The following is a 26,066-nucleotide window of genomic DNA, read 5'->3' as shown; positions in this document are numbered from 1 at the left end:
GCACAGGGAGAAGGTGTCCCCGGTCCCTCACAGCCCTGCTGGCTTTGACCCCAAGTCCCCAAGACAAGGGGACAGCCACGGGGCTGGGACAGGGACACCTGAGCCCCCAGCTGGGTCCCTCCATGACCCGGGGACAGGGACAGGAGTGGGCACCGTCCCCTGGGCTGGAGGGGACAGCGAATGCCATGGCCAGGGGTGACCCCAGCCACGCTGGGAAGGGGCTGGGGATGCGCTGGGGCCCAAAGCACAGGGACATGGGGGGGACCTGCAGGACATGGGGGGGACCTGCTGGGGGTCCCACAGCCCCGTGCCTTGTCCCCAGTGTCCCCCCAGCACCCAAAGCACCACTGGTGGCACATGCGTGTGTCCCCAGGCATGCAGGGAGGGGACAGGGTCACACACGTGCCCACACACACAGGGAGGGGACAGGGTCACACACGTGCCCACACGCAGGCACACCAAGCAGGGAGCGGGTCACACGTCCCCACAGACACACGGAATTGAGGGGGTGTCACACCTGTCCCCACACTCTCCTGGAGTCCCCACATGTATTCCGGTGCTCCTGCTCCCCGTGCCTCAGTTTCCCCAGCTTAGCTGTCCTTTCCCTGTGCCTCAGTTTCCCCAGCTCAGCTTCCCTGTCCCCGCCACTCGTGTCCCTAAAGGGCATCCCCACTGCCGCTGTCCCCACACCCTGACCGTGCCCAGGGGCAGCACCTGCCCCTCCCCACGCACCCACGGGACCACCCGGGCTGGGCACGCACCCCTGTACCCACCTCAGTGCCCCTGTCCCCGTGCCTCAGTTTCCCCAGTTCATCTCTCTGTCCCCGTGCCTCACTTTCCCCACCTCAGCTCCCCTGCTCCCGGTGCCTCAGTTTCCCCAGTTCATCTCTCTGTCCCCGTGCCTCAGTTTCCCCAGTTCATCTCCCTGTCCCCATTCCTCAGTTTTCCCACCTCAGCTCCCGTGTCCCCGCCATTCGTGTCCCCAAAGGGCATCCCCACTGTGGCACATTGTCGCGGGGCTGAGGCGGGCACACACGCCCGTGCCCGGGCACATCTCACGGCCCGGCTGCTCCCGGGGCTGTGCCCGGGCGGGGGCTCGGCGCGGGGGCCGGGGGGCGGTGGCGGGGCCGTGCGGCCGCTGGCAGCGCTGCCGGGTGTATTTCTGGAGCGCGCTGTGCTCTTTCCAATCATGTGATGGGGACATTATTTAAGGCGGCCGCGGGGCCGCGGCAGCTGCAGGCGGTGCCTCGCTCGCAGCCGGCCGGACGCCCCCGAGCCCCCTCGCCATGGTGGACGCCTTCGTGGGCACCTGGAAGCTGGTGGACACCCAGAATTTCGATGAGTACATGAAGGCGCTGGGTGAGTGGGCGCGGCTGAGAGCGGCCTTGCGGTCACATCACCCCCTTTTATTTTCTTTTGTTTCCTACGTCCCCCCCCCCCCAGTTTGCCCGGCGAACCCTCGCCCCCACACGGGGGTCTGGGGTGGGGGGCTGCAGGCGGAGGGGGGGGGTCGCTGCTGCCTTCATGAGTGGATTAGGGGGGCTCTGGGGCTTTGTGCACGTGGGGCTGGGCTGGGTGAAGGGATCCCGGGCTGGGTGAGGGGGTCCCAGGTGGGTGAAGGGTCCCAGGTGGGTGAGGGGTCCCAGGTGGGTGAAGGGTCCCAGGTGGGTGAGGGGTCCCAGGTGGGTGAAGGGTCCCAGGTGGGTGAGGGGTCCCAGGTGGGTGAGGGGTCGCGCCCTTCCCGTGCCCCCCCCGGGCACAGCCTCTGGCAGAGGGTGGAGGGATGAGATGCCCCCCGTGGGTGCTGGGGGTCGCTCAGGAGCCCCCCAGCCTTGCCCAGCCCCCGAGCCCCCCATCAGGCAGTCCCGGCATGGTCAGGGGGAGTCCCCCAGCCCAGAGCAGGGTGGCGAAGGGGGGACAGACATCAGTCCCCCTCACCCAGCTCAGGTGGGTGGGTGCTGGTCCTGGATCCATCCCTCCTGGCCCCCCCTCTCTGCTCCGGCCTCGGGGGCGCACGGAGCCCCCCAGGACCATGAACGGGCAGCAGTTTTGGGGTTCACCCTCCGCCAGCACGGGGAGGAAGAGCTCGGGGGCGATGCCGAGGCTGAGTGGCTGCATCGTGCGCTCACCCCTCGCTCCCCAGGCGTGGGCTTCGCCACGCGGCAGGTGGCCGGCTTCACCAAGCCCACCACCATCATCGAGCTGGACGGCGACAAGGTCACCGTGAAGACCCAGAGCACCTTCAAGAACACCGAGATCACCTTCAAGTTGGGCGAGGAGTTCGACGAGACCACGGCGGACGACAGGCACGTCAAGGTGAGCCCCCAGCCCCCCCTGCCCCGCGGCACTCCCGAAAGGCTCTGTGGGCTCCGGGGGATCGCTCATCACCCCGGGGCTCTGGGAGATCGCTCCATCACCCCGGGGCTCAGGGAGATCCCTCCATCACCCCGGGGCTCTGGGGATCCCTCCATCACCCCGGGGCTCTGGGAGATCCCTCCATCACCCCGGGGCTCTGGGGATCGCTCCATCACCCCGGGGCTCAGGGAGATCCCTCCATCACCCCGGGGCTCCGGGAGATCCCTCCATCACCCCGGGGCTCTGGGGATCGTTCATCACCCCGGGGCTCCGGGGGATCGCTCCATCACCCCGGGGCTCCGGGGGATCGCTCCATCACCCCGGGGCTCCGGGGGATCGCTCCATCACCCCGGGGCTCCGGGGGATCGCTCCATCACCCCGGGGCTCTGGGGATCACTCCATCACCCCGGGGCTCCAGGGGGATCGCTCCATCACCCCGGGGCTCCAGGGGGATCGCTCATCACCCCGGGGCTCTGGGGGATCGCTCCATCACCCCGGGGCTCTGGGGGATCGTTCATCACCCCGGGGCTCTGGGAGATCCCTCCATCACCCCGGGGCTCTGGGGGATCGCTCCATCACCCCGGGGCTCCATCCCGGCTCCTGAGCGAGGGCAGCACCTCTGTGCCTGCCGGGGCTGCTGCTCGAGCCTGGTCCTGTCCTGGCAGCCCCCCCGAGTCCGTTCTGCAGCTGGGCTGTCCCGGGGCAGGACGGAGCTGCCGGGAAGGTTGAGCAAGAGCCGGGCTGGCGAGTGCCAGCTTGCTCAAGAGGAGGTCGGTGGGGCGGTGAGGAGTGTCCCTGCTCCGGGGGAAGAGGGGCACCACCCCTCGTTTTTGAGCCCAGTCCCCTCTGTGCCTGCCCTCCCGAGCAGGCAGCGCTGCAGGGATGGAGCTCCGGGACGATCCCAGCGTGTCCGTGCCGCTCCAAGGGCTCATCCCAGGGCTGCCCCTCCCTGGGGAGCTCAAACCTTCCCAGCCAGGCTGCTCCTCCCTGGAAGAGCAAGGAAAAAATCACCTGAGAGAGAGCAATGACTTTCCTGGCCTCTCCCACCCTGCAGGGACATTTTCCCTCGAAGGAGTGGCCCAGCTGCTGATTTTTCCTAGATTCCAGCTGCGGCTGGCAGCTCTGTGCCCCACACCCAGCCCGGGGGGTTTTCGGGAGGAACCTGGGGGCTCTTTGGCCACAAACCCCTTTCCTGGCCCCAGAGCAGGAAGCACAAAGGGCCGGGCTCGGCGTGGGGCTGGGGGAAGGGGCTGAGTGTGAGCTGCCTCCCTCCCGCCCCGGCTCCTGGCCGCTGTTCAAGCGGCAGAACAGAACGTGTGACCGGCCCGCGGCTCCTGCCCTGCCCGGGCCGTGCCCTTGGGGTGTCCCCCAGCACGTGATGGGTCAGGGGGCCAGGACGGCTGCCCGAGAACGGGGCTGGACAGGATGGGGTCAGCCTTGGGGTGCCAGGAGTTGTGGGGCACCCATGGAATGGTTTGGGTTGGAATGGATCTTAAACCTCGTCCAGTGCCAGCCCTGCCATGGCAGGGCCACCTCCCACTGTGCCAGGTGCTGCCAGCCCCAGTGTCCAGCCTGGCCTTGGGCACCGCCAGGGCTCCAGGGGCACCCCCAGCTGCTCTGGGCACCTGTGCCAGGGCCTCACCCCCTCCCGGGGAGGAATTTCTCCCCAGTATTCCATTCATCCCTGCCCTCTGCCTGTGGGGCACCCAAACCCTGCGGGTACCCGAACTTTTGGACAGCTGAGCAGTGGGGGGACCCAGCTATGGGGGAACTGGGGTCTGAGGGAGCACCCAGAGCCTTGTGGGGATCTGGGGCTGGGGCACACCTGGACAGACCCCAGCCATGGGGGCCCCGAGGGGCAGCCCCGGCTCTGGAGGGGTGGGTGGGGGGCACCGGGCAGGATGGGCACAGGCAGGCGGTGCCAGTGCTGGTGCCCGTGGCTGTCCCGGCACGGCCCTGCCCTGCGTGCCGCTGTCACAGCAACCTTGGCACGGGCCGGGCTCTGGGGGCTGAGTCAGCAGCGGCGCTGTGCAAACAGCAGCGCGGCGAGCAGGGGCGCGTTCGCTGCATCAGCCGCTCCAAAAAGCCTCGGCGGGCCCTGCAGGGCAGGGAGGGTTCGCTCCAAGCCCCGATCCCTGCCCCGCCTCTCCGGTCCCCGCGCTTGGGAGCGCGGCCGGGGCAGGTCCGGGTGGCCCCGGGGCACGGAGGGCAGGGTGACCGTGCCGGTGGCACCTGGGGACACAGGGGGACAGCTGAGGCCGTGCCCCAGTGCAGGATCCAGGCTGGGCTGAGCGCGGCTGACCCAGCCAGGCGGGGATGGTGCCAGATGGGCATCCCCAGGCTGATCCCGAGCCCTGCGGGGCTCCAGGGTCCCCTCTGAGGAATCAACCCCGGAGAGGAAAATAACTGCGCGTCTCAATCCCTCCCTGCAGTCCTTGGTCACACTGGATGGAGGCAAACTCGTCCACGTGCAGAAGTGGGAGGGGAAGGAGACATCGCTGGTCCGGGAGCTGAAGGATGGGAAATTAATTCTGGTAAGGAAATGGTTTTATTCTGAGGTTCCCACCTCGGAACTGGTTTCATTCTGAGGTTCCCAACACAGAACTGGTTTTATTCTGACGTTCCCACCTCGGGAATGGTTTGAAGTGGGAAGAGCTCAGCTCGGAGCCGAGCAGGGCAGCACTAACTCCCCCCCCCCTCTGCCCCCAGACTCTCACCATGGGCAACGTCGTCTCCACCCGCACCTACGAGAAGGCGACATAGACGCTGTCCCAGGTCCCCTGCCTGTCACCCGGTGCCACATCGTCCCCACCTCCTGGCCCCGTGCCAGGCACGGCTTCCCGTGGGCTCGGAGCCGCTGCCCCAGCGGGGCCGCCTCTGCCCCCGCCCGGCGCCTGCAGGGGCTCCAGGGGCTCGGGTGGTGGTTTCGTGGTTCGTTGTTGGGTTCTTTTTTAATTGATAGTGGGAAAAGTCACATGGAAAAATAATAAAGGTGTTGTTACAGCTCTGTGCTCGGTTTACTCGGGAAAAGGCGTTTTGGGCACGTGCGCACCCACAGGGACGGCAGGGATGGGGTTAATGGCCAGTGGTGCCAGCAGCCCTGCGGGGCTCACTCTGGGAGTGCTCTCCGGGAATGCCCCTCCCAGGGCAGGAGGGAGCCCCACAGCCCCAGCCTCCCCTGGAACAAAGGTCCTGAGCTCCTGTGTCCGATTTGGGAAGGGAAAGGCCCCAAAGGGGGAGGCAGCCATGGGGAGCTGGGGTGGGAAGCACAGGGAAGGAAAAGGGATAGGGGGAGGCTGCATCAGCACTCCCGACTCTCCCACCACACCAAGAGCTGCCAATCCAGCCCTGTGCAGAGCCAGAGGCTGCAGGGACAGCTCCTTCCCCTTCACATCTGTCCCTGGCACACGGGGACAGCTCCTTCCCCTTCACATCTGTCCCTGGCACACGGGGACAGCTCCTTCCCCTTCACATCTGTCCCTGGCACACGGGGACAGCTCCTTCCCCTTCACATCTGTCCCAGCAGCGCCGAGCTGCTCCTGGCACCCTCCTCCTGCCATCCCTCCCCTGACCTTCAGCTCCAGTCACAAGATTTATGCTCCCTCCAGAAGGCTTCTCCTATGGGCTACCTCACCACACACCCCCTTCCCGCCCCAGGGAACCTGGGGGAGCAGCCAGAACTTCCCAAAAAAACTCTCTCCCATCTTCTCCATGCAGCCAGCACTGGTCTCCCCTGCCCAAGATGAAGTGGAGGGTACAGAAGAAAGGAGCAGGTACAAAGTACAGCTGCAGAGAGCAGATTTATTTTCCATCCCTTTCCAAGGCAGCAAACACTCCACAGTCCATGTTTACTCCCAGTATCTCCACTCCCCCATTTGCTCCTTGCTCCTCCACTCCTGGTGTTTGCAGAGAGGCCGAGGGAGCCGGGGCAGGTTTGCAGCCCAGAGCTCTGTGCCAGGGGCTGTGCTCCCACCAAACCTGTCCCCAGCACGCTGGGGGCCTGGCTGTGCCACCCCAAGCTCTGCAGCTGTCCCAGGAGCTGGCAGCAGCTCCAGCAGGCTGTGGCACAGCAGGCGTGCCCTGCAGGCTGTCATGAGCCTGTGCTGGCAGCAGCTGTGGGACAAAGGGGCAGCCTGTGCCCAAGGTGACAGAGGACAGCTCATGCAAGGTCACCACCTGTAACACCACATGTTACTTTGAAATAAACTCCTTGTCCTTGAAGCAGGAGCTGCTGGTCCCTGCTGGCTGCACCAGGGAATGGCCGTGGCAGCAGCCCAGCCTGCCCTGCTCACCCCAGGGCTACTTCTTGTGCTTCTTCTTCTTCTTCTTGGGAGCCTTGCTGGCTTTCCTGGAGTGCCTGGGCCTCTTGCTGGAGGGTTGAGCTCCGTCACTGTCCGAGGCCGAGCTGTCCGAGTCCGACTCTGAGGACTGCCTGGCCTTGTGCTTCTTCTTCTTCTTCTTCTCCTGGGAAAACACAGGAAAAACCTGGCAATGTGGGAATGCCCTCCCTGGTGCTCAGCAGGGCAGTGTGAGCCCTTCTGGGCCTGTTCCTGCATGGAAAGGGCACAGTGCCTTGGGAGGCAGGAGTTAAACACCACTGCCAGCCCTCAGCTGCAGAGCAGGGCACAGAGCACGGCAGCAACGTGGAAATCCAAGGCTGGAAAACACTGGATAATTCATGGAAGGAGTTCTCACTCTCATTCCATTATTTCATTGTTCTTTATTAATAAAAGTTGAAAAGATGAAGCGGTTTTTGCCCAAAAATTGTGTTTCTAAACCAGCCAGGAGCAGCATCCCTGCAGCCCCACCAGGACAGGAGCACTGGAGCAGCCAAACTGTGCCAGCTCCAGGCAGGAGAGCCCAGTGGAGCAGCAGGACAAGGTCAGTGCCCTCCTGCAAGATGTGGCTCCTTGCACAACCAAGATTTCACCACCCCCTCCTCTTTCCCAACTTCCTCTGTGCCCCTTCCTGCTCATCAATTTCCTCTGCACCTCTTCCTGCTCCCCAACTTCTCCTGAACCCCATCCTGCTCATCTTCCTGTGCTCATCAATTTCCTCTGCACCTCTTCCTGCTCCCCAACTTCTCCTGAACCCCATCCTGCTCATCTTCCTGTGCTCATCAATTTCCTCTGCACCTTTTCCTGCTCCCCAACTTCTCCTGAACCCCATCCTGCTCATCTTCCCGTGCTCCCCAATTTCCTCTGCACCCCTTCCTGCTCCCCAACTTCTCCTGAACCCCATCCTGCTCATCTTCCTGTGCTCCCCAATTTCCTCTGCACCTCTTCCTGCTCCCCAATTTCTCCTGAACCCCATCCTGCTCATCTTCCCACTGCACCTTGTCCTGCTCCCCAATTTCCTCTGCACCCCATCCTGCTGATTTCCTCATACACTCTCCTGCTTCCCAGTTTTCCTTGCACACCCTCCTGTTCCCAAACTTCCCTTCCACCCTCCTGTGCTGCTCTCTCCCTCATGCTGTGCTTCTGCAAAGCCCTGAGCCAGCAGCTCCAGACTGACCCTCAGCTGCAGCACGAGAACAGCTGGAATTGGAATAAAGCCCATGAAAACTCTGAAATGGATCTAAACCCTCAATTTGTGGCAAAGCAGCAGGCAGAGATTACCCTGAGGCCAGGCCTGGGGGGCACTGGGATCACCCCAAGGCACACCAGCAGTGTTTAATGATGAAGGATGGCAATTTGGGGATATTTAATCAGGGCACAGGCCTGGGGAGGGGATCTGACTGATGCCAGGGTTCATCCCCTGCATCCCCTTCCAGCTGGGAGCAGGAATGGTGCCAGCAGCTCCCAAGGGCCTGGCAAAGCCCATCCTGCAAAAGCTCAGGTGTTCCCTCCCCTTGGCTCTGGGAAGTGAAGGAGCTGAAGGGGCCTCTAAAACATCTGCACCTTGCACATGGTGAATGCACAGCTGCAGCTTTGTGTCCCAGCTCAGCAGCACCAGGATCCAGCAAGGATCCAACTCCAGCCACGAGAGAATTCCCTGGCAAAAGGCTCTGAGGATCATGGAATGGTTTGGGTTGGAAGGGACCTCAAAGGCCACCCAGTGCCACCCCTGCCATGGCAGGGCCACCTCCCACTGTGCCAGGTGCTGCCAGCCCCAATGCCCAGCCTGGCCTTGGGCACTGCCAGGGCTCCAGGGGCAGCCACAGCTGCTCTGGGCACCCTGGCAGAGCCCAAACCTCTCCAACCACGCCTGGCCAGGCTACAAACCCCTGTGGCAAATGGCACTGGGGGCACCTGGAACCATGCAGGAAATCATTCTTTCCTTTCCTTTCTCCATTTGCTGCAATGGTTTTTGGTGCTGGTTTCCATCCTGGATTGAGGAATGGGAATGCCAGAGTGGTTTGGGTGGGAAGGGATCTTCAATGCCAGCTCATTGCAGCCCAGGGCCACCTCCCACTGTGCCAGGTGCTGCCAGCCCCAATGCCCAGCCTGGCCTTGGGCACTGCCAGGGCTCCAGGGGCAGCCACAGCTGCTCTGGCAATTCCAGCCCAGCCCCTGCCCACCCTGCCAGGGAACAATTCCCAATTGCCAAGATCCCACCCAGCCCTGCCCTCTGCCACTGGCAGCCATTCCCTGCCTCCTGTCCCTCCATCCTTGGCCCCAGTCCCTCTGCAGCTCTCCTGGAGCCCCTTCAGGCCCTGCAAGGGCTCTGAGCTCTCCCTGGAGCCTTCTCCTCTCCAGGGGAGCACCCCCAGCTCTCCCAGCCTGGCTCCAGAGGGGCTGAGCAGGAATTTTTGCCCTGTTTGAGGACTCAAGCAGAGAAGCCAAGGAGGGTTTCAGGGAGCAGAGATGGCCACTGAGGTAACCAAAGCCATGGGACAGGCTTGGACACCCAGTGAGGAATGTGGCACAGCAAGCTCAGCTCAGGGCTCTGACTCACCCAAATTTAAGCAGCTGTGCCCAAATTGGGCTGGGTGTCCAAGCTCCAGGCCCAGAGGGAAAAGAAAGGAGCTGGCAGCTGGTTTTTAATCCAACAGATCAACTCTTTTAGGGAGCTGGAAGAGCAAAGACAACACCCAGAGCTGAGCATCCAGGAGATCCCTCTGGAATTCCAGGGAAGGGAGCAGAGGATGGAGTGGCTCCACACCCACCAGAGCCTTGGCACATTTTAGCTCCATACCAGCAAATAATGTCACCCAAAATTGGGTTTTCTTTTCCTGTGGGGTAACAACAGACTCAGCACAAAGTCCCTGACCCACAGAGGAAAGGCAGAAGCAAATCTTCCCAGTCCTAAGAGCATGGGAAGGAGTTAAATCCCCCCGAGAAGGGGATGCAGCAAGGAGAATTTTCTCAAGCTTTTCCAGCCCATGCACATGGTGAGAAAGTTTGACAGGACCTTCACAACCAAGAGTTTCATTCCAGAGCTTGGGAAACTTTCTCAGGATGTGAGGGCTGCAGGCAGGACAGGATGTCACACACGCTCCTGGGGACGGAGCAGGGGACAAAAAGCACACATGGGCATTGTGCTGGCTGGGAAGAATCAACAAACCTCCAGTCTCCCCTTTATGGGGGCTTCTAACAGCCAAGATCACTCCAAGAGAGACAAATCCCTTTTCTGGCACACAGTGGGGGGCTTGGGGTGTCCTGTGATCCTTGTGTGTGTCTTTTCCAGCCCTGGATATTCCAGGATTCTCTGATTCCTCCAGTGCAGAAGTACAGGCAGAACAGCAAACACAGCCTGGGCTGGAAGTGCAGCAGGACACAAGGAGAGCTGAGCATTCCCAGAGGAAAAAATGTGGCAGCACCATGGCTGGAAGGGCTTTGGAGCACCCTGGGACAGTGGAAGGTACCAGGGGTGCCACTGGATGGGATTTAAGGCCCTTCCAATCCAACCCATCCCATGATTTTATGATTTTCAGTAGCAGGAGGCAGCACTGCTGCAAAATCCTCCTGCAGGAGCAGCATCCTGCCCCAGAGCTGCCCTTCAGTGCAGCATCCCAGCCCTGGAGATCTGCACTGAGGTCACACCAGGGACTCAGGGGATGGAGCACTGAGGTCACCATGGAACTCAGGGAGCAGGGGATGGAGCACTGAGGTCACCAGGGATGCAGGGAGCAGGGGATGGAGCACTGAGGTCACACCAGGAACCCAGGGAGCAGGGGATGGAGCACTGAGGTCACCAGGAACCCAGGGGATGGAGCACTGAGGTCACACCAGGGACTCAGGGGATGGAGCACTGAGGTCACACCAGGGACTCAGTTTGCAGCCCAGGGATTGCCCAAAGCCCAGGTTTGTGCCTGCAGGGACACCCTGAGCTGCCAAGTGCCCTCCAGCCAGGCTGGATGGGGCTCAGCTCAGCTCTGGCACACCCAGCTCAGCTCTGGGCACACCCAGCACCCCAAACAATGCATTTTGGGGCAATATTTGGGGAGGATTTGGCCCAAGCAGCTCTCAGTCAGCCTCACACAGAGCTGCACTTCACGGATCCTTGCACACCCCGCCCCACCTATGCAATTAGCACAGCAGAACCCAACCAAAAGTGCTCCAAAACCTCTCTCCAAGCCCCTGCTGGAGCTGCCAGCAGGGCAGCAGCAGGCTGGGCTGGAGCCTGAGTGCTGCTTTTCATGGAATTCCTTCCCTACTGCTCCAGAAACTCCTCCAAGAGGGGCCCCTTGGAGCACTCCAGGCTCCCTCCTGTCCTGTGGGAGGAAACTGCTCCAGGCTGTGCTCTCACAATGTTCCAACAGCTCATTCCTCCTAAAGCTATTTGGGGTTGAGATAAGAGGGGAGTGCCCAGAACTGTCTAAGAAGTTGAAATATTTTTCACCAGACCCTTCTGAGGAGTTAAAATCCCATTCCAAGACTTTGTGTCTTGTCCTTGTGCAAAACAGGAATGGATTCCTAATGTCTGCCTGCACCCCCAGGGCTGTGCCAGGAATCCTTCTAGGCTTCTTCATTTTATTCTTTATCCTCATTCCAGCAGCCCATTTCATTCCAAACAAGATTCATTACACCAATCCAAAGGTGTTTTTGCATCCTTTGTTGGAGGAGCAGTCAGAATGAAGCTGAGGAGGAGAACCCAGCCTAGAGCCAGTAAATAAAGAGAGCCAGATTCAGAAACATTTCAAAGAAAACAATGTGTGAAGGGCTGTGGCCTCTTCATGCCATGGAAGAACCAGTAAAACCAGTAACACTGAGGATGGACCAAGGTTGGATGAGCCACAGGTCACAGAACAAACACACTTAGGTGTGGTTTTAACAGGAAGATCTGCAAATCTTCCACCAGGTGGGGAAAAGAGCAGCAAAGCCATAAAAACGCCCCAATCCCAAAGGCCATCCAAAAGCACCCCAGGGATGAGCTGTTCCATGTGCAGTAAAGCTGATAAGGAACTTTGAAATGGATCCAACCCCCCAGATTTGAGGTTGTGTGAGCAGAAGATGGGATAAACGTGCAGAATTTCAATGCAAGGGTTATCCCTCAGTCAGCACTGCAGGTTTGTCCTTGGAAAACAAAGGCAGCAGGAGGAGAAGGGCTCAGCCATTCCCAGCCTCCTGCCTCCCACACAGCCCAGCAGGGACACTGCAGTTCCCACAGGAGCCACTTCACCCCTGACCCCAGGAGGAGAAGGGACACAGAGCCTGGGCCTGCCCAGCTGTCCCAGCCAGCTCCAGGGCCCACCCCTGGCACAGCACCATGGAATGCTGGAATTGTTTAGGGTGGAAAAGCACCCCCAGATCAGCCAGCCCAACCATGGCCCCAGCACATCCCCAGGTGCCACATCCACGGGGTTTAGGAGGGGTGGGGACCCCACCACTGCCAGGACACTTTCATCAACCCTTTCTGTGAAGGGTTTGTCCCAAGTATCTGCATGGGAGATGGGCTATAAAAAGGGCAAGGCAGACAAGGGAGTGAAATCTGCAAAGAGAAGTCAGGGGGAGGGAGGAGAACCCCTCCACAAACCTTCCAACACCCAGATTGCTGAGATGGCAGGGAAGGCAGGATGTGGGGTCAGAGTAGGTGCAACCCCCTGCCTCCTCCTGCTATAGGGGAGAGTAAACAGGGGCATCCTGCAGCACTGGCTCAGTGTTTGCTGGCTCTTCCTCTGCCCTTCAGTGCAGTCCTGCCCTGCTCTGGGAAGGGAAGGAGGGAGCAGCTGCACACTCCTGGGATGAAGGTGCAGGGATGGGGAGAACAGCCATGGTATTGCTCTGTCAGGCTGCACACACGTGGAAAACCTTTAAATGTCTCATTTTTCTAACTTGCCCTGGCTTCCCTAAAGCTCCCTCAGCACATTCCCTCCCTCCCTGCCCTCATTCCCTGGGAGCATCCCCCGGCTGTCCCCTCCTGTTAGGGGCAGGGAGCAGTGCAGGGCCAAAAGGGCCCCCTTGATCCCCCTTTTCTCAGGCTGAGCCCATTCCCAGCTCCATTCCCTTCCCTGGACACCCTCCAGCCTCTCCCCTTCTCCTTCATCACCCCTTTTGTCAGGGATTACAGGAGACAGGACAGGGCTCAGTGCTGCCACCCAGGATGTGTCACTGTCACACCAGTGCCACCCCCACACAGAGACCCGAACCCAGCTCCAGCCTGGGAATACTGGGGGGCTCAGGAAGGAGGGGAATCAGGAGCTGGGAAGCACTGGGAAGGCAAAGTGGGGAAAAAAGGGAGTGAGGATCATGGAGGAATCTCTGGGAAGAGGAGAAAAACCCCAGAAACTGCAAAGAAACATCAGATCCAGGAAGAGGAGAAAAACCCCTCAGGCAAGAGGGAAATCAGGAGCTGGGAAGGCAAAATGGGGAAAAAGGGGGTGAGGATCCTGGAGGAATCTCTGGGAAGAGGAGAAAAATCCCAGAAACTCCAAGGAAACATCAGATCCAGGAAAGCACAAAATGCTGATCCTGAACAATCACAAATATTGATTTCATGACTCTGACACTCAGTGGAGATGGAAACCCTTGGGAGCTGGCAGCTCCCTCCTCTCATTTGAAAACGCCAGGGCCACGCTGGTGTCACCCACATGGGAGGGGACAGGTCAGCAAGGAGACTGTCCCCGAATGCAGGGAGCTATTTCCACGTGCTGTAAATCCCTGGAGCTCCAGGCAAGCAGGGAAGCACATGGTGGCTCCCAGACAAGATCACAGCAGGCACTCCAGACTACAAGGGAACCATTCATCTGCAGGATCCCACATCCTGCCTCCAAAAAAGCTCCAAGTTTTATTATTCCAGCTCTGGAAAACATCTGACAACTTTTGATGTCACCCTTGAGAAGGGAGGGAGATCAAAGGAACAAGGGAGATTTCAAGGAAAGCTATTAATCCACCAACCCCCAAAAAAACCAGGAACAAATTTGGGACAGTGACCCACATTTCCTGTAGTGTCAGCAGGGCAAGGCTCCACTGGGAATCCCCATGCTGGTGGATGGGCAGGGCTAGGATAACAAGCTGTTTGTGCACTTCTTTGTGTCATTTTCCCCCAAAACTTTAAAATAACTTGAGCCTTTTCTGCCTGTTGCCACTCTCCAGGGATCCAGAGAGGCCACAGAGCTGGGAAGAGGGGAAAAATAGAGAAAGGGTTTTGGAAGAGTCATTCAAAGTGGGACTGGGAAGGGGCTGATGGAAGAATTAATTGATTAATTAATTGCATTGTATTGTGGCTGCCCCTGGATGTGTCCCAGGTCAGGCTGGAGCAACCTGGGAGCATGGCAGGGGTGGGGTGGGATGGGATTTAAGGTCCCTTCCACCCCAAACCCTCTGGGGTTCTGTGAATACTCATCCCTGAATAATCCTGAGCACCAAAAGCTCCTGGCCTGGGTTCAAGTCTCACCTGTGTTTTATTTTATCTCATCCTGCTCTGAGCCAGAGGTCAAACACAGCCTGGGAAATGTCTCTGATCTGGTGCCATTTTCACAGGGACAGAAATTGCTCTGGAGCCTGGGAATGCTCCCTGTGCAAACACAGCCAGGGATTTTCCCCCAGAGTGTGCAGATAAAGCCAATTCCCACAGCCCTGGCAGGGTCAGGATAGCCCTGGAGGCAGCAGGGCACTGAGTCCAGATCAAAGAAGGAAAAAGGAGGCAAACAGGAATCACAGGACTCAGGACACTGAAGCAATGCCTGCAGAGCCTCACAGAGATCAGGAAAAACAATAATCATCTTTTTCTCACTCTAAGAATATCCTCTGAGGGCTGTGTGGTGTAGCACAAAACGAGTTTGAAGGGAACCTGACAATGGCAGGAGAAAACCTAAGGATGAACAGGAAATCTGCAGAGGAGATTCCTGTTTAGCCACAGAGTCTGCCCAAACTGAGGCACCTCCTCAGCCCACACCTGGCCCCTCACACCCACCTTGCTGGAGTAACCCAGCTGGAACTACAGAGCCAATTCCCATCCCCCAGCTCCTTTTCCAGGCCAGCCAGGGGCCACCTTGTACCTTTTTCCTCTTTTTTGAAGACTCCTCAGCCTGGCTGATCTTTTTATCCCCTTCACGTCCTGCTGCTGCCCCCTCCTCTTCCTCCTCCTCTGGAATGAGGCTGTATTTGGTTCCTCCAGGCTGCATGAAACACTCCTTGGCAAAGTGACCTGCAGAAAAAAGGTGTTTGAAGGAACAACCCAGCCCCTTTTCCTTCTTTTGTTCTCTTTTTAACAAATGCATTTCATCCACCTGAAGTGCTGCCAAGGCTTTTTTTGATTATCAGTCACAAGGAGAAAATCTACACTCCAGGACATTTTTTATCCTGAAATTTCAGCTGGTTGAACGTGCCCTGATTAAACAGGACAGGGAACAAACATAACCCAGGTCATTCTGGAGGGATTAGTCAGGCAAAATAGAAAATATTCTTGTCTCAACAAGTAAAAATCTGTCTCTGCAGGGGCTTAATCAGCCCAGAAACGAATGGGAGAAAGGTAAATTGGTGTGATTGGCACCTGGAAAATGAGCTAAAGCCACAAAGAGAGAGAAATTCAGCTCTTCTGGTTCTACCCTTTCTACTCTGGAGACATCAAAGTTGACCTATTAAGCTGCAGGGGAAATTTGGAGAGCTGGCACCTGCTGTTAGGAGGAGACGCCATTATTAAAAAGCAGATTGAAAATAGGCATAATCCTGGTTTTTGGGGTTCTTTAAAATAGTGTTTTATACATAAGAGTTCTTTAAATAGTGATAATTCTTTAAAATAATATTTGAAGGATACTTCTCTACAGCTACAGAGGCCATACTCAGCATTAACCTCCTCCAGAATAGCACAAGCCCCATTAACCATTTCTGCAAATAACACAAGTAGGGCACAGCAAAAACTCCTGCACAAAAAAAACACCTTGTACCTCAGCAACTTGAATAAATCTACTGAAAGGCACCACAAAATCATCTTCACACTGCTGAAGCAGGCAGGACATCCTTTCAGCAGGGCACAAACTGGGTTTTAGCTCTAGGACACAGCCCCAGTGTCCCACCAGCTGAGCTGGAGCTTCCACAGATGGGAGCTGACAGTGGGATCACCTGCTGAAGGTTTGGTTGCTTCTTAAAAACCAAAATCAGTCATTACCTCAAATGGGACTGAGCACTGGGGATGGTCCATCCTGCACTGTGGTGAAGCCCCAGAGATCAGCTCCATGCACAGCACAGGCTGTTCCTGTGCCTTTCCTGTGCTCACCTGTCCCTTGGTGTCCCCAGGGCTCAGGGGACTGTGACAACTTTGCCACCCTGAAGGGACACAGCGGGGCTGTCATGGAGCTGCACTACAGCACGGATGGCAGGTGAGGGCAGGGGCTCTGTGCTGCTCAGGGAACAGGGCTGGAGCCCCAGGAGGGGCTGAGGGAGCTGGGCAGGGGCTCAGCCTGGAGCAAAGGAGGCTCAGGGGGCCCTTGTGGCTCTGCACAGCTCCTGCCAGGAGGGCACAGCCGGGAACAGGGACAGGAGCAGAGGGAACGGCCTCAGGCTGGGCCAGGGCAGGCTCAGGGTGGGCACTGCAGGAATTTCCCCATGGAAAGGGGGCTCAGGCCTTGGCAGGGGCTGCCCAGGGAGGTTTGCAGTGCCCAGCCCTGGGGCTGTCCCAGGAATGCCTGGAGGTGGCACTCAGAGCTCTGGGCTGGGGACAAGGTGGGGATCAGCTGGGACTCGATGTCCTTGCAGCTCTTTTCCCACCTCAGCTCTGGCATCCTGAACACCAGAATCCCAAAGGCTTTTCCCACAAGGGAATCTCCATCCAATGCAAGCCCCAGCAGCAGAGGTGGTCCCACCCCAGCCCCTTCTGGCAGGGAACATTTCCTGTTCCCCACAGCTCCAAACCCCTCACACCAACAACAGAAAAGGAGCCCTGAAAGTCCTTAAAATCCCATTTTTGCATATTGGGGGAAAATTTCTGCATGGAAGGAGTCATCAGGCCTTGGCAGGGGCTGCCCAGGGAGGTTTGCAGTGCCCATCCCTGGGGGTGCCCAAGGAATTCCTGGAGGTGGCACTGAGGGCTCTGGGCTGGGGACAAGGTGGGGATCAGGAACAGCCTGGACTCGATGATCTTGGAGCTCTTTTCCCACCTAAATGACTCTGCCTCCCAGCAGGAGGCACAGAATGGTTGGGGTTGAAGGGATCACCGGGAGCAGGTGGCACAGGGACACATCCAGGGGGTTGAGATGGCTCCAGAGAAGAAGACTCCACTCCCTGCCTGTTCTCTGCCACTCCTCATGGACAGAAGTTCCTCCTCGTTGTGTTTTCCTTTCTTGCCATCACTCCTGGTCCTGTCCCTGAGCAGAGTCTGCACCATGCTCTGACAGCCCTGGGGATATTTGTGTGGATTGATGGGATTTCTCTGTTTTCTTCTCCACAACAACCAGGCCCAGCTCCCTCAGTCTCTCCTCATCTCTCCAATCCTTCATCACCTTTGTGCCCTCCACTGGCCCCTCACCAGTAGTAGCCCAAAGGGGTGTGGTTTTAAGGAATAAATATTTAATTTTTTTTAAGGACTTGAATTAATTCTTTTGTTTTGTAGCAAGTGATAAAAACTCCCTCCTCTAAAGGACAAACATAGAACCAAAATTCAGTCCTTACAACCACATGTAACCATGTCAGCAGCTGTGGCTGCCCCTGCATCCCTGGCAGTGTCCAAGGCCAGGCTGGACAGGGCTTGGAGCAGCCTGGGATGGTGGGAGGTGTCCCTGGGGACTGGAATCAGGTGGGATTTCAGGTCCCTCCCAACCCAAACCATTTTGGGATTCCAACCACGAGACAGACACTGATCCAAGCCCAGCAAGGCTCAGTGCCTGGCTGGGACAGAGGCACAAAGCAGCAGCCCAGACCCACCTTTGCAGCCACACTTCTTGCACACCGTGTTCAGCACAGCCTCCAGGGTGATCTTCTGGCTCGTGTAGTCCCTGAAGGAGCGTTTCTTCCTCTCATCCTGGCTGGGAGGACAAGAACAGCTCCATTTTCAATCCATTCTCATCTTTAATCCCACATTTTTGTACAAACAAAAGGCTTTTACATTTTTGTACGACCACAAGGCTTTTAAAGGTTATTTGGTGTGGTGGTTTTGGTTTGCTAATTCAAGATTTCACTAATTTTCAGATCACTTGTGGCCATAGCTCTCTTCACAGAGAGCAGCAGGCACAAGATCCCAAGGATTTCTCCCCTAGGGAAAGGCAGTGAGAAGCTCAGAGAAGAAGAGAAAGCAATTCTTATCTCTATTCACTGCTCCTGTTGTTTGGCACATGTGGAATGTGTTATGGAGATTGTTTACCCAAAGTGATTTGTTAATTGGACACTGCTGAGGGTTGTTTTGATCCCTTGGCCAGTTGGGTCCAAGCTGTGTCCTGGCTGTCTCAGACACTCCCAGGTTTTTCTTTAGTATCCCTTTTAGTACAGCATGTCTATAATTTAGTACAGTCTTAGTGTAATAAAGCACAGCTTAATAAAGCATTTGTTCAGCCTTCTGAGGCATGGACTCAGAGCACATCATTCCCTACACTGGGGTCACCCTGCATTGATAATCACTTTCATAAATGTCTCCTGCTGCAATGGATTTGCAGGGTTAGGCCATAGTGGCACAGCCAGCCTGCTCCTGAGTTTGCTGTCAAAGCCTCAGGGACTCCTCAAGGCTGTTGGAACATAAATTGTGCAAATGAAGAAAGAAGGGGCTGAGAAACCAAATACCAAGATGGCAAGGACAGGATAACAGAGGGCTGTGAAACACCTGCACTGTAACCAATCCCACACTGTGAGAAATGCAGGCACTAAACAGAGAGCAAGACCAAGGCACCAATCAAGCAGTGTGTACTTAGCAGTTTGCAGAGTCTCTGAAACTGTGTGTAAATGTAACAAAGGCTTCTGCTGGATCACACTGGTCAGCAGTGCAGGAGTCCTGGATTTCCTGCAATAGTCTCCCATGCAAAACCAGGACACTCTCAAAGTAAAACTTTCTAAACCCAAAGAGCAGAGCTGACCTGGCCTTGGGCACTGCCAGGGATCCAGGGGCAGCCACAGCTGCTCTGGCAATTCCAGCCCAGGGAACAATTCCTTCCCAAAATCCCCTCCATCCCTGTCCCCTGGCAGGGTGATAATTAGCACTGATTCCATGATTCACAGAAGGCTGATCAATATCTATCTTTTTTAAGAAACCCATTGCTTTTATAGACAGTTACAATACAAATAGACTTAATTGGTCCTCTAATCAAAACACCATCACCACTGGCTAATTAAGACACCACCCTTTGGTAAACAAATCTCCATAGCACATTCCACACAGCACAGCAACAGGTGCAGCAAGTGAAGGTAAGAATTGTTTCTCATTCTCTTCTCTGATCTTCTCACAGCCTTCCTCAGGACAATGCCTGGGAAAGTTGTGCTGTTCCCTGTGGCCAGAGAGCTGCTGCCACACAGCCCTGCCCTTTGGCAGAGGAAGGCATGCCCTGTGCCCCCCTGGGCAGCCATGCCCTGTGTTCCATAGGGAGCCATGCCCTGTGCCCCCCTGGGCGGCCATGCCCTGTGTCCCATAGGAAGCCATGCCCTGTGTTCCATAGGAAGCCATGCCCTGTGTCCCATAGGGAGCCATGCCCTGTGTTCCATAGGGAGCCATGCCCTGTGTTCCATAGGAAGCCATGCCCTGTGTCCCATAGGGAGCCATGCCCTGTGTTCCATAGGAAGCCATGCCCTGTGTCCCATAGGGAGCCATGCCCTGTGTTCCATAGGAAGCCATGCCCTGTGTCCCATAGGGAGCCATGCCCTGTGTCCCCTGGGCAGCCATGCCCTGTGTCCTATAGGGAGCCATGCCCTGTGTTCCATAGACAGCCGTGCCCTGTGTCCCATAGGGAGCCATGCCCTGTGTCCCATAGGGAGCCATGCCCTGTGTCCTATAGGGAGCCATTCCCTGTGCCCCATGGGCAGCCATGCCCTGTGTCCCATAGGGAGCCATGCCCTGTGTCCCACGGCCAGCCCATGCCCTGTGTCCCATAGGGAGCCATGCCCTGTGTCCCACGGCCAGCCCATGCCCTGTGTTCCATAGGGAGCCATGCCCTGTGCCCCCCCTGGGCAGCCATGCCCTGTACCCCATGGGCAGCCATGCCCTGGGCAGCCATGCCCTGTGCCCCCACTGGGCAGCCATTCTTTGTGCCCTGTGCCCCCTGGGCAGCCATGCCCTGTGCCCCATGGGCAGCCATGCCCTGTGTCCCATAGGAAGCCATGCCCTGTGCCCCATGGGCAGCCATGCCCTGTGCCCCACAGGCAGCCATTCTTTGTGCCCTGTGCCCCATGGGCAGCCATGCCCTGTGCCCCCCTGGGCAGCCATGCCCTGTGCCCCCTGGGCAGCCATGCCCTCTGTTCTGCTCAGATTTACCCACTCAAGGGAAACGTTGTTGGGATCCAGGTCCTTCCCTGTGCCTTGGTGAACAACCTTCATGGAGAGGGAGAGCTTCAGCTTGTCATCCTTCATCTGCAAAGCCCACAATTAGCAGGATGAACGAGCCACCAGTGTTAATGAACCCCAGGGCATTGGATTGGAATCAGGGTTACCTCTCTCCCTATGAGCTTCACCCAGACCTTGTCCCCCACGTCGAGCATCTCTGCGGGTTTGTCCACGGGGCAGGAGGACATGTGGGTCCTGTGCACCAGGCCTGCAGGAGGATGGGACACAGGGGACACAATCAGCCCAGGGATGGGACAGAGGGGACACAATCAGCCCCAGGGATGGGACAGAGGGGACAGGAACAGCCCCAGGGATGGGACAGAGGGGACACAATCAGCCCCAGGGATGGACAGAGGGGACAGGAACAGCCCCAGGGATGGGACAGAGGGGACACAATCAGCCCAGGGATGGGACAGAGGGGACAGGAACAGCCCCAGGCATGGGACAGAGGGGACACAATCAGTCCCAGGGGATGGGACAGAGGGGACAGAACAGCCCCAGGGGATGGGACACAGGGGACACAATCAGCCCAGGGATGGGACACAGGGGACACAATCAGCCCAGGGATGGGACAGAGGGGACAGAATCAGCCCCAGGGATGGGACAGAGGGGACACAATCAGCCCCAGGGGATGGGACAGAGGGGACAGGAACAGCCCCAGTGGATGGGACAGAGGGGACACAATCAGCCTCAGGGGATGGGACAGAGGGGACAGAACAGCCCCTGGTGTGCCTGCCACAGAGCAGCTCCTGAGGGATGGGACAGAGGGGACACAATCAGCCCATGGATGGGACAGAGGGGACACAATCAGCCCATGGATGGACAGAAGGGACAGAATCAGCCCCAGGGATGGACAGAAGGGACAGAATCAGCCCATGGATGGACAGAAGGGACAGAATCAGCCCCAGGGATGGACAGAAGGGACAGAATCAGCCCCAGCTGTGCCTGGCACAGAGCAGCTCCTCAGGGGATGCAGGGAATGACACAGGTGTGGAATGAATGTGCTAGGGTTCATCAATTAATCAATAAAATTAATAAATTCACTATAAATCAATAAGAAAATTAATAAATTAATTATAAATTAATAAATAAAATTAATAAACTAACTATAAATAAAGTAATACATGAATTAAAATTAACAAATAAAACTAATTAATTATTGATTAATAAATTAATTAACTATTATTTAATAGATAAATTAGTAGTAAACTTAATAAAATATTAAAACAAGAGATAATAAAATTAATGATGGAGTTTAGAAAATAATAAAACTAATAAATGAAATAGACAATAAAATACAACAATTATTAGTGTTCATTTCATCCTTAGCTCATCCTTTCTTCAGTTTTATACAGAAGATTCTCCACTGAACCTTGGATTTGCAGTTTCCAAGTTTCCAAAGTGGCTGGGAGCAGAAAATCCTTTGGGGTGTGGGAGGAAGGTGTTGTTATACCACATTCTATTAATAAATACAATTTAAAAACTATTTCTTTGGGTACTGACAGTGGAGAGCAGGGCTCTGCAAGTAATAAATATATTTAGAAATAATAAACACATTTATTAATAAATATAATAAATACAATAAGAAATATATTTGTGAATAATATATTTATTAGTAATATATGTATTTTTAGCTCCAATATTTTGAGACAGGACACAACAGCCCAGCCTGGACTGGAATTTGGGTACTGACAGTGGAGAGCAGGGCTCTGATAGTAATAAATATATTTATAAAAAACAAATATATTTATGAATTATATATTTATTAGTAATATATATATATTTTTTTAGGTGCTCCAATATATATATATTTTTTTAGGTGCTCCAATTTTTTAACTGCTGAGACAGGTGCCATCACCCCAGTCTGGGTTGGAATTTGGATGAGTGACAGTGCAGACCAGGGTTCTGCAAGTAATAAATACATTTACATAAAACAAATATATTTATGAGTAAAAAAGAATAACAAATATATTTTTGAATACTATATTTAGTAGTAACAGATGTATTTTAGAGGGTGCTCCAATTTTTTAACTGCTGAGACAGATGACAACACCCCAAACTGGATTGGAATTTGGGTACTGACAGTGGAGAGCAGGGCTCTGCAAGTAATGTATTTATTTATAAATAATAAACACATTTATGAATAAATATAATAACAAAAATATTTGTGAATAATATATTTATTAGTAATATATATATATTTTTTAGAGGGTGCTCCAATTTTTTAACTGCTGAGACAGATGACAACACCCCAAACTGGATTGGGATTTGGGTACTGACAGAGGAGAGCAGGGCTCTGCAAGGAATAAATATATTTATAAATAATAAACAAATTTATTAATAAATATAATAAATATAATAACAAATATATTTGTGAATAATATATTTATTAGTAATAGATGTATTTTTAGCTCCAATATTTTGAGACAGGACACAACAGCCCAGCCTGGACTGGAATTTGGGTACTGACAGTGGAGAGCAGGGCTCTGCAAGTAATATATTTATTTATAAATAATAAATATGCTTATGAATTATTAATAATAACAAAAATATTTGTGAATAATATATTTATTAGTAATATATATATATTTTTAGAGGGTGCTCTGATTTTTTAACTGCTGAGACAGATGACAACACCCCAAACTGGATTGGGATTTGGGTACTGACAGTGGAGAGCAGGGCTCTGCAAGTAATAAATATATTTATGAATAATAAACAAAAACATTTGTGAATAATATATTTATTAGTAATATATATATATATTTTTTTAACTGCTGAGGCAGGTGAGAACCCCCCAGCCTGAACTGGAGTTTGGTTATTGCCAGTGCAGAGCAGAGTTCTGCAGTGTGAAAAATGCCTATTTTATGGTTGACTTTTCACCAAGATTAAAATTAATATTATGCATGTTATGTTAGAAAATTATACTCTATTAATTTTCTTAAGTGGTCTGTTAAAGACAGTTTTAGGTTATAACAAAATGTTAAAATAGAAACTGTGCTATGTAAAATACTTTTTAAAGAGAGGACTGAGGTACTGGCACCAGACAGCAGCCACAGGGCACCTGAAACTTTCAGAGAAAAAGAATTTCTTGCTCCCTTATGAGAAGAAATGAACTTCTTCCTGCCCTGAAGAAGCTGACCCTGCCCAGCCAGAATCCTGAGTTTGAATGGAATTTCTGCATCATGGATGAGGTGCATGAATATGCAACAGGCCGTTGCTCTTAAGGGTTAATCCTCTGTTAACTTTGCCACCCAAAATCCCCCTTCTCCTGCCCCATTTCCCCCTCAACCCCACCAAATCCCCCAAATCTCACCCCAAATCTGCTGTGTGTCCTTTTTCAGGCTTATTTTGCCCAGAAAGATGAACCCAGACTGTCCCTAACTCTATATTTTTATTGTCTCCTATCGTCCTAATCCTAGTTGTCCAAATTTTTATTACTCTATAAATTACATTACTATTTTTAGAACCATTTTATTACTATTAAACTTTTACAATGTTCAAAACAAGTGATGGCTGTTTTTCACATGCAGGAGGAGAAATCTGGGAGCACATGGCTGGTCCAGCCCCATTCCAGGGCACCCTGTGCCTCCCCAGCAGCCACAATTCTGCCCAAAAATCCTGCAGGGAGCAGGGCAGGGCTCCTGGGGGGCTGCAGCTGTCCCACAATCAGACACAGAATTAAATCAGGCACAAAATTAAATCTAATTTTCCCCTACTTTTGATTTAATTCATTTCTTTCACTTCATTTCTTTTAGTCTTTTTTCTCCACTCATTCACACTGACAATCAAAGGGAGGAAATTGGGCAAATTGCAGAATTTCTACAGTTCTGCCATTACTTTCAAATAAATCTCTGAAATACCCTGAAGTTCCCAAAAGCTCCACTAAAATCTGAAGGTAAAAAAAACCCAAAATCCCACCCCAAGCTATCCTGAAGTTACCAAAAACTCCTTTGTGTTTGGCAATCATGCAAAAGTCCATCCTCTTCTAAATGCTTTCCAAATTTCTTCCTAATTTAGGAAACACTCATTTGCTGATTTCTTTCTGAAAGCCTTTAATTCTGAGCTGGCTGCTTGCCTTGGCCACAGCAACAATGAAATAACTGCACAGGTACCAACCTTGTTTCCTACAGCCTGGGATTTTGATGAATGCACCATAATCTGTCACTGCAGCAACCTGGGGAGAAAACCCAGAGCAGAGATGGAGGAAATCCCTTCCCAAAGAGGGGAGAATCTGCACAACAAACCTGCCCAGCTCACTGGGCTGGAGATTGGCAGAGAATCAGGGAAGGGGTTGGGCTGGAGGGAATTAAATCCCATCTGGTACCACCCCAGGGACACCTCCCACTGTGCCAGCCTGGCCTTGGGCACTGCCAGGGCTCCAGGGGCAGCCACAGCTGCTCTGGGCACCCTGGTAGAGCCCAAACCTCTCCAACCAGGCCTTGCCAGGCTACAAACCCCTGTGGCAAATGGCACTGGGGGCACCTGGAACCATGCAGGAAATCATTCTTTCCTTTCCTTTCTCCATTTGCTGCAATGGTTTTTGCTGCTGGTTTCCATCCTGGATTGAGGAATGGGAATGCCAGAGTGGTTTGGGTGGGAAGGGATCTACAATGCCAGCTCATTGCAGCCCAGGGCCACCTCCCACTGTGCCAGGTGCTGCCAGCCCCAATGTCCAGCCTGGCCTTGGGCACTGCCAGGGCTCCAGGGGCAGCCACAGCTGCTCTGGCAATTCCAGCCCAGCCCCTGCCCACCCTGCCAGGGAACAATTCCCAATTGCCAAGATCCCATCCAGCCCTGCCCTCTGCCACTGGCAGCCATTCCCTGCCTCCTGTCCCTCCATCCTTGGCCCCAGTCCCTCTGCAGCTCTCCTGGAGCCCCTTCAGGCCCTGCAAGGGCTCTGAGCTCTCCCTGGAGCCTTCTCCTCTCCAGGGGAGCACCCCCAGCTCTCCCAGCCTGGCTCCAGAGGGGCTCCAGCCCTGCAGCAGCTCCGTGGGCTCCTCTGGGCTCTCTCCAGCAGCTCCAGGTGCTGCTGAGGTTGGAATTCCGAGCTCTGCAGGCGGGGAATCAGGTGACAGAAGAGGACATCGCCTCTCCCCTGCTGCCCCCACACCTGCACATTAACAACTCCACGGACACAGATGTGTGCACCCGTACAGAGCCGTCCGCCACCCAAACCTCCCCGCCTTAAACCCCGGCTGGACCAACAATGAATTCACCCAGAGCACGGCCCCGGTCGCTCCCGCACCTCGCCCTGGAAGATGGAGTAGAGCTCGGGGAGCGGCTCCATCGCCTCCCTGGGTGCCGTGACAGCCAGCAGGATCAACCCCACGCTACAGCATCTCCTCTGCAGGATGCTGAGGAAACAAACATTTCATTAACGCCCGAAAACCCTCACAGAGCCCCCAGAGAGGCCCCCCAGAGCCCTCGGGGCTCAGCGGCTTGAGCAGCGCGGGGATGGACCCGAGCGGCACCCGCAGTGCCCCGGTGCAGGACTGACCCGGACCAGCGCGGTTGGACAGAACGACTCTTCCCGGAGCCCACGGGGCGGTGGGGACTGGTCAGCGCCCAGAGCAGCAACACCAGGGCGCCGCCATCGCCTCAGCCACCCCCAGCATAACGCCCTCACGCTGAGAGGCCGCGCTCCCCGCCAATCACAGAGCGCAATGTTGCCGTGTGGCAGACCACAGCCAATCAGCCTTACCCATGCTGCCCAGCGCCCGCTTTTCTCCAATCAGAGCGAGGCGCGCCAGAAGGCGCCGCGCTCCCCGCTCTATGCCCGGCGTGCCGGCACCGTGTCTGGGGGCGGGATATCCACGGCGCTCCGCCAATCAGCGCGGCGGGTGCGGCGCCGGCAGCCAATGGGGCGTGGGGGG

General features: G+C 55.3%; 2 protein-coding genes across 2 annotated transcripts; one reads left to right on the top strand and one right to left on the bottom strand.

Moving 5' to 3' along the window:
• The first annotated feature begins 1,203 nt into the window (after nt 1–1,203).
• On the top strand, nt 1,204–5,358 carry FABP3 (fatty acid binding protein 3). The gene is made up of 4 exons (XM_036397238.2): nt 1,204–1,359; nt 2,144–2,316; nt 4,788–4,889; nt 5,065–5,358. Exons 1-4 carry the CDS (start codon nt 1,287–1,289, stop codon nt 5,116–5,118), a joined length of 402 nt encoding a protein of 133 aa, XP_036253131.1. The 5' UTR covers nt 1,204–1,286; the 3' UTR covers nt 5,119–5,358.
• A 778-nt stretch (nt 5,359–6,136) lies between these two features.
• Nucleotides 6,137–25,807, bottom strand: ZCCHC17 (zinc finger CCHC-type containing 17). The gene is made up of 8 exons (XM_036397143.1): nt 25,691–25,807; nt 25,439–25,547; nt 24,310–24,367; nt 20,301–20,401; nt 20,129–20,220; nt 17,598–17,698; nt 14,738–14,886; nt 6,137–6,819 (listed from the first exon to the last, which is right to left on the bottom strand). The coding sequence occupies exons 2-8, from the start codon at nt 25,478–25,480 to the stop codon at nt 6,655–6,657; spliced, it is 708 nt and encodes a 235-aa protein (XP_036253036.1). The 5' UTR covers nt 25,481–25,547; nt 25,691–25,807; the 3' UTR covers nt 6,137–6,654.
• Between the last annotated feature and the right edge of the window lie 259 nt (nt 25,808–26,066).

The sequence above is a fragment of the Molothrus ater genome, chromosome 24 (assembly GCF_012460135.2).
Source record: "Molothrus ater isolate BHLD 08-10-18 breed brown headed cowbird chromosome 24, BPBGC_Mater_1.1, whole genome shotgun sequence".
In the NCBI taxonomy this organism is placed as follows: Eukaryota; Metazoa; Chordata; class Aves; order Passeriformes; family Icteridae; genus Molothrus; species Molothrus ater.
Note: the sequence above shows the minus strand (reverse complement) of the source record. Positions and strands in the feature narration are given on the sequence as shown.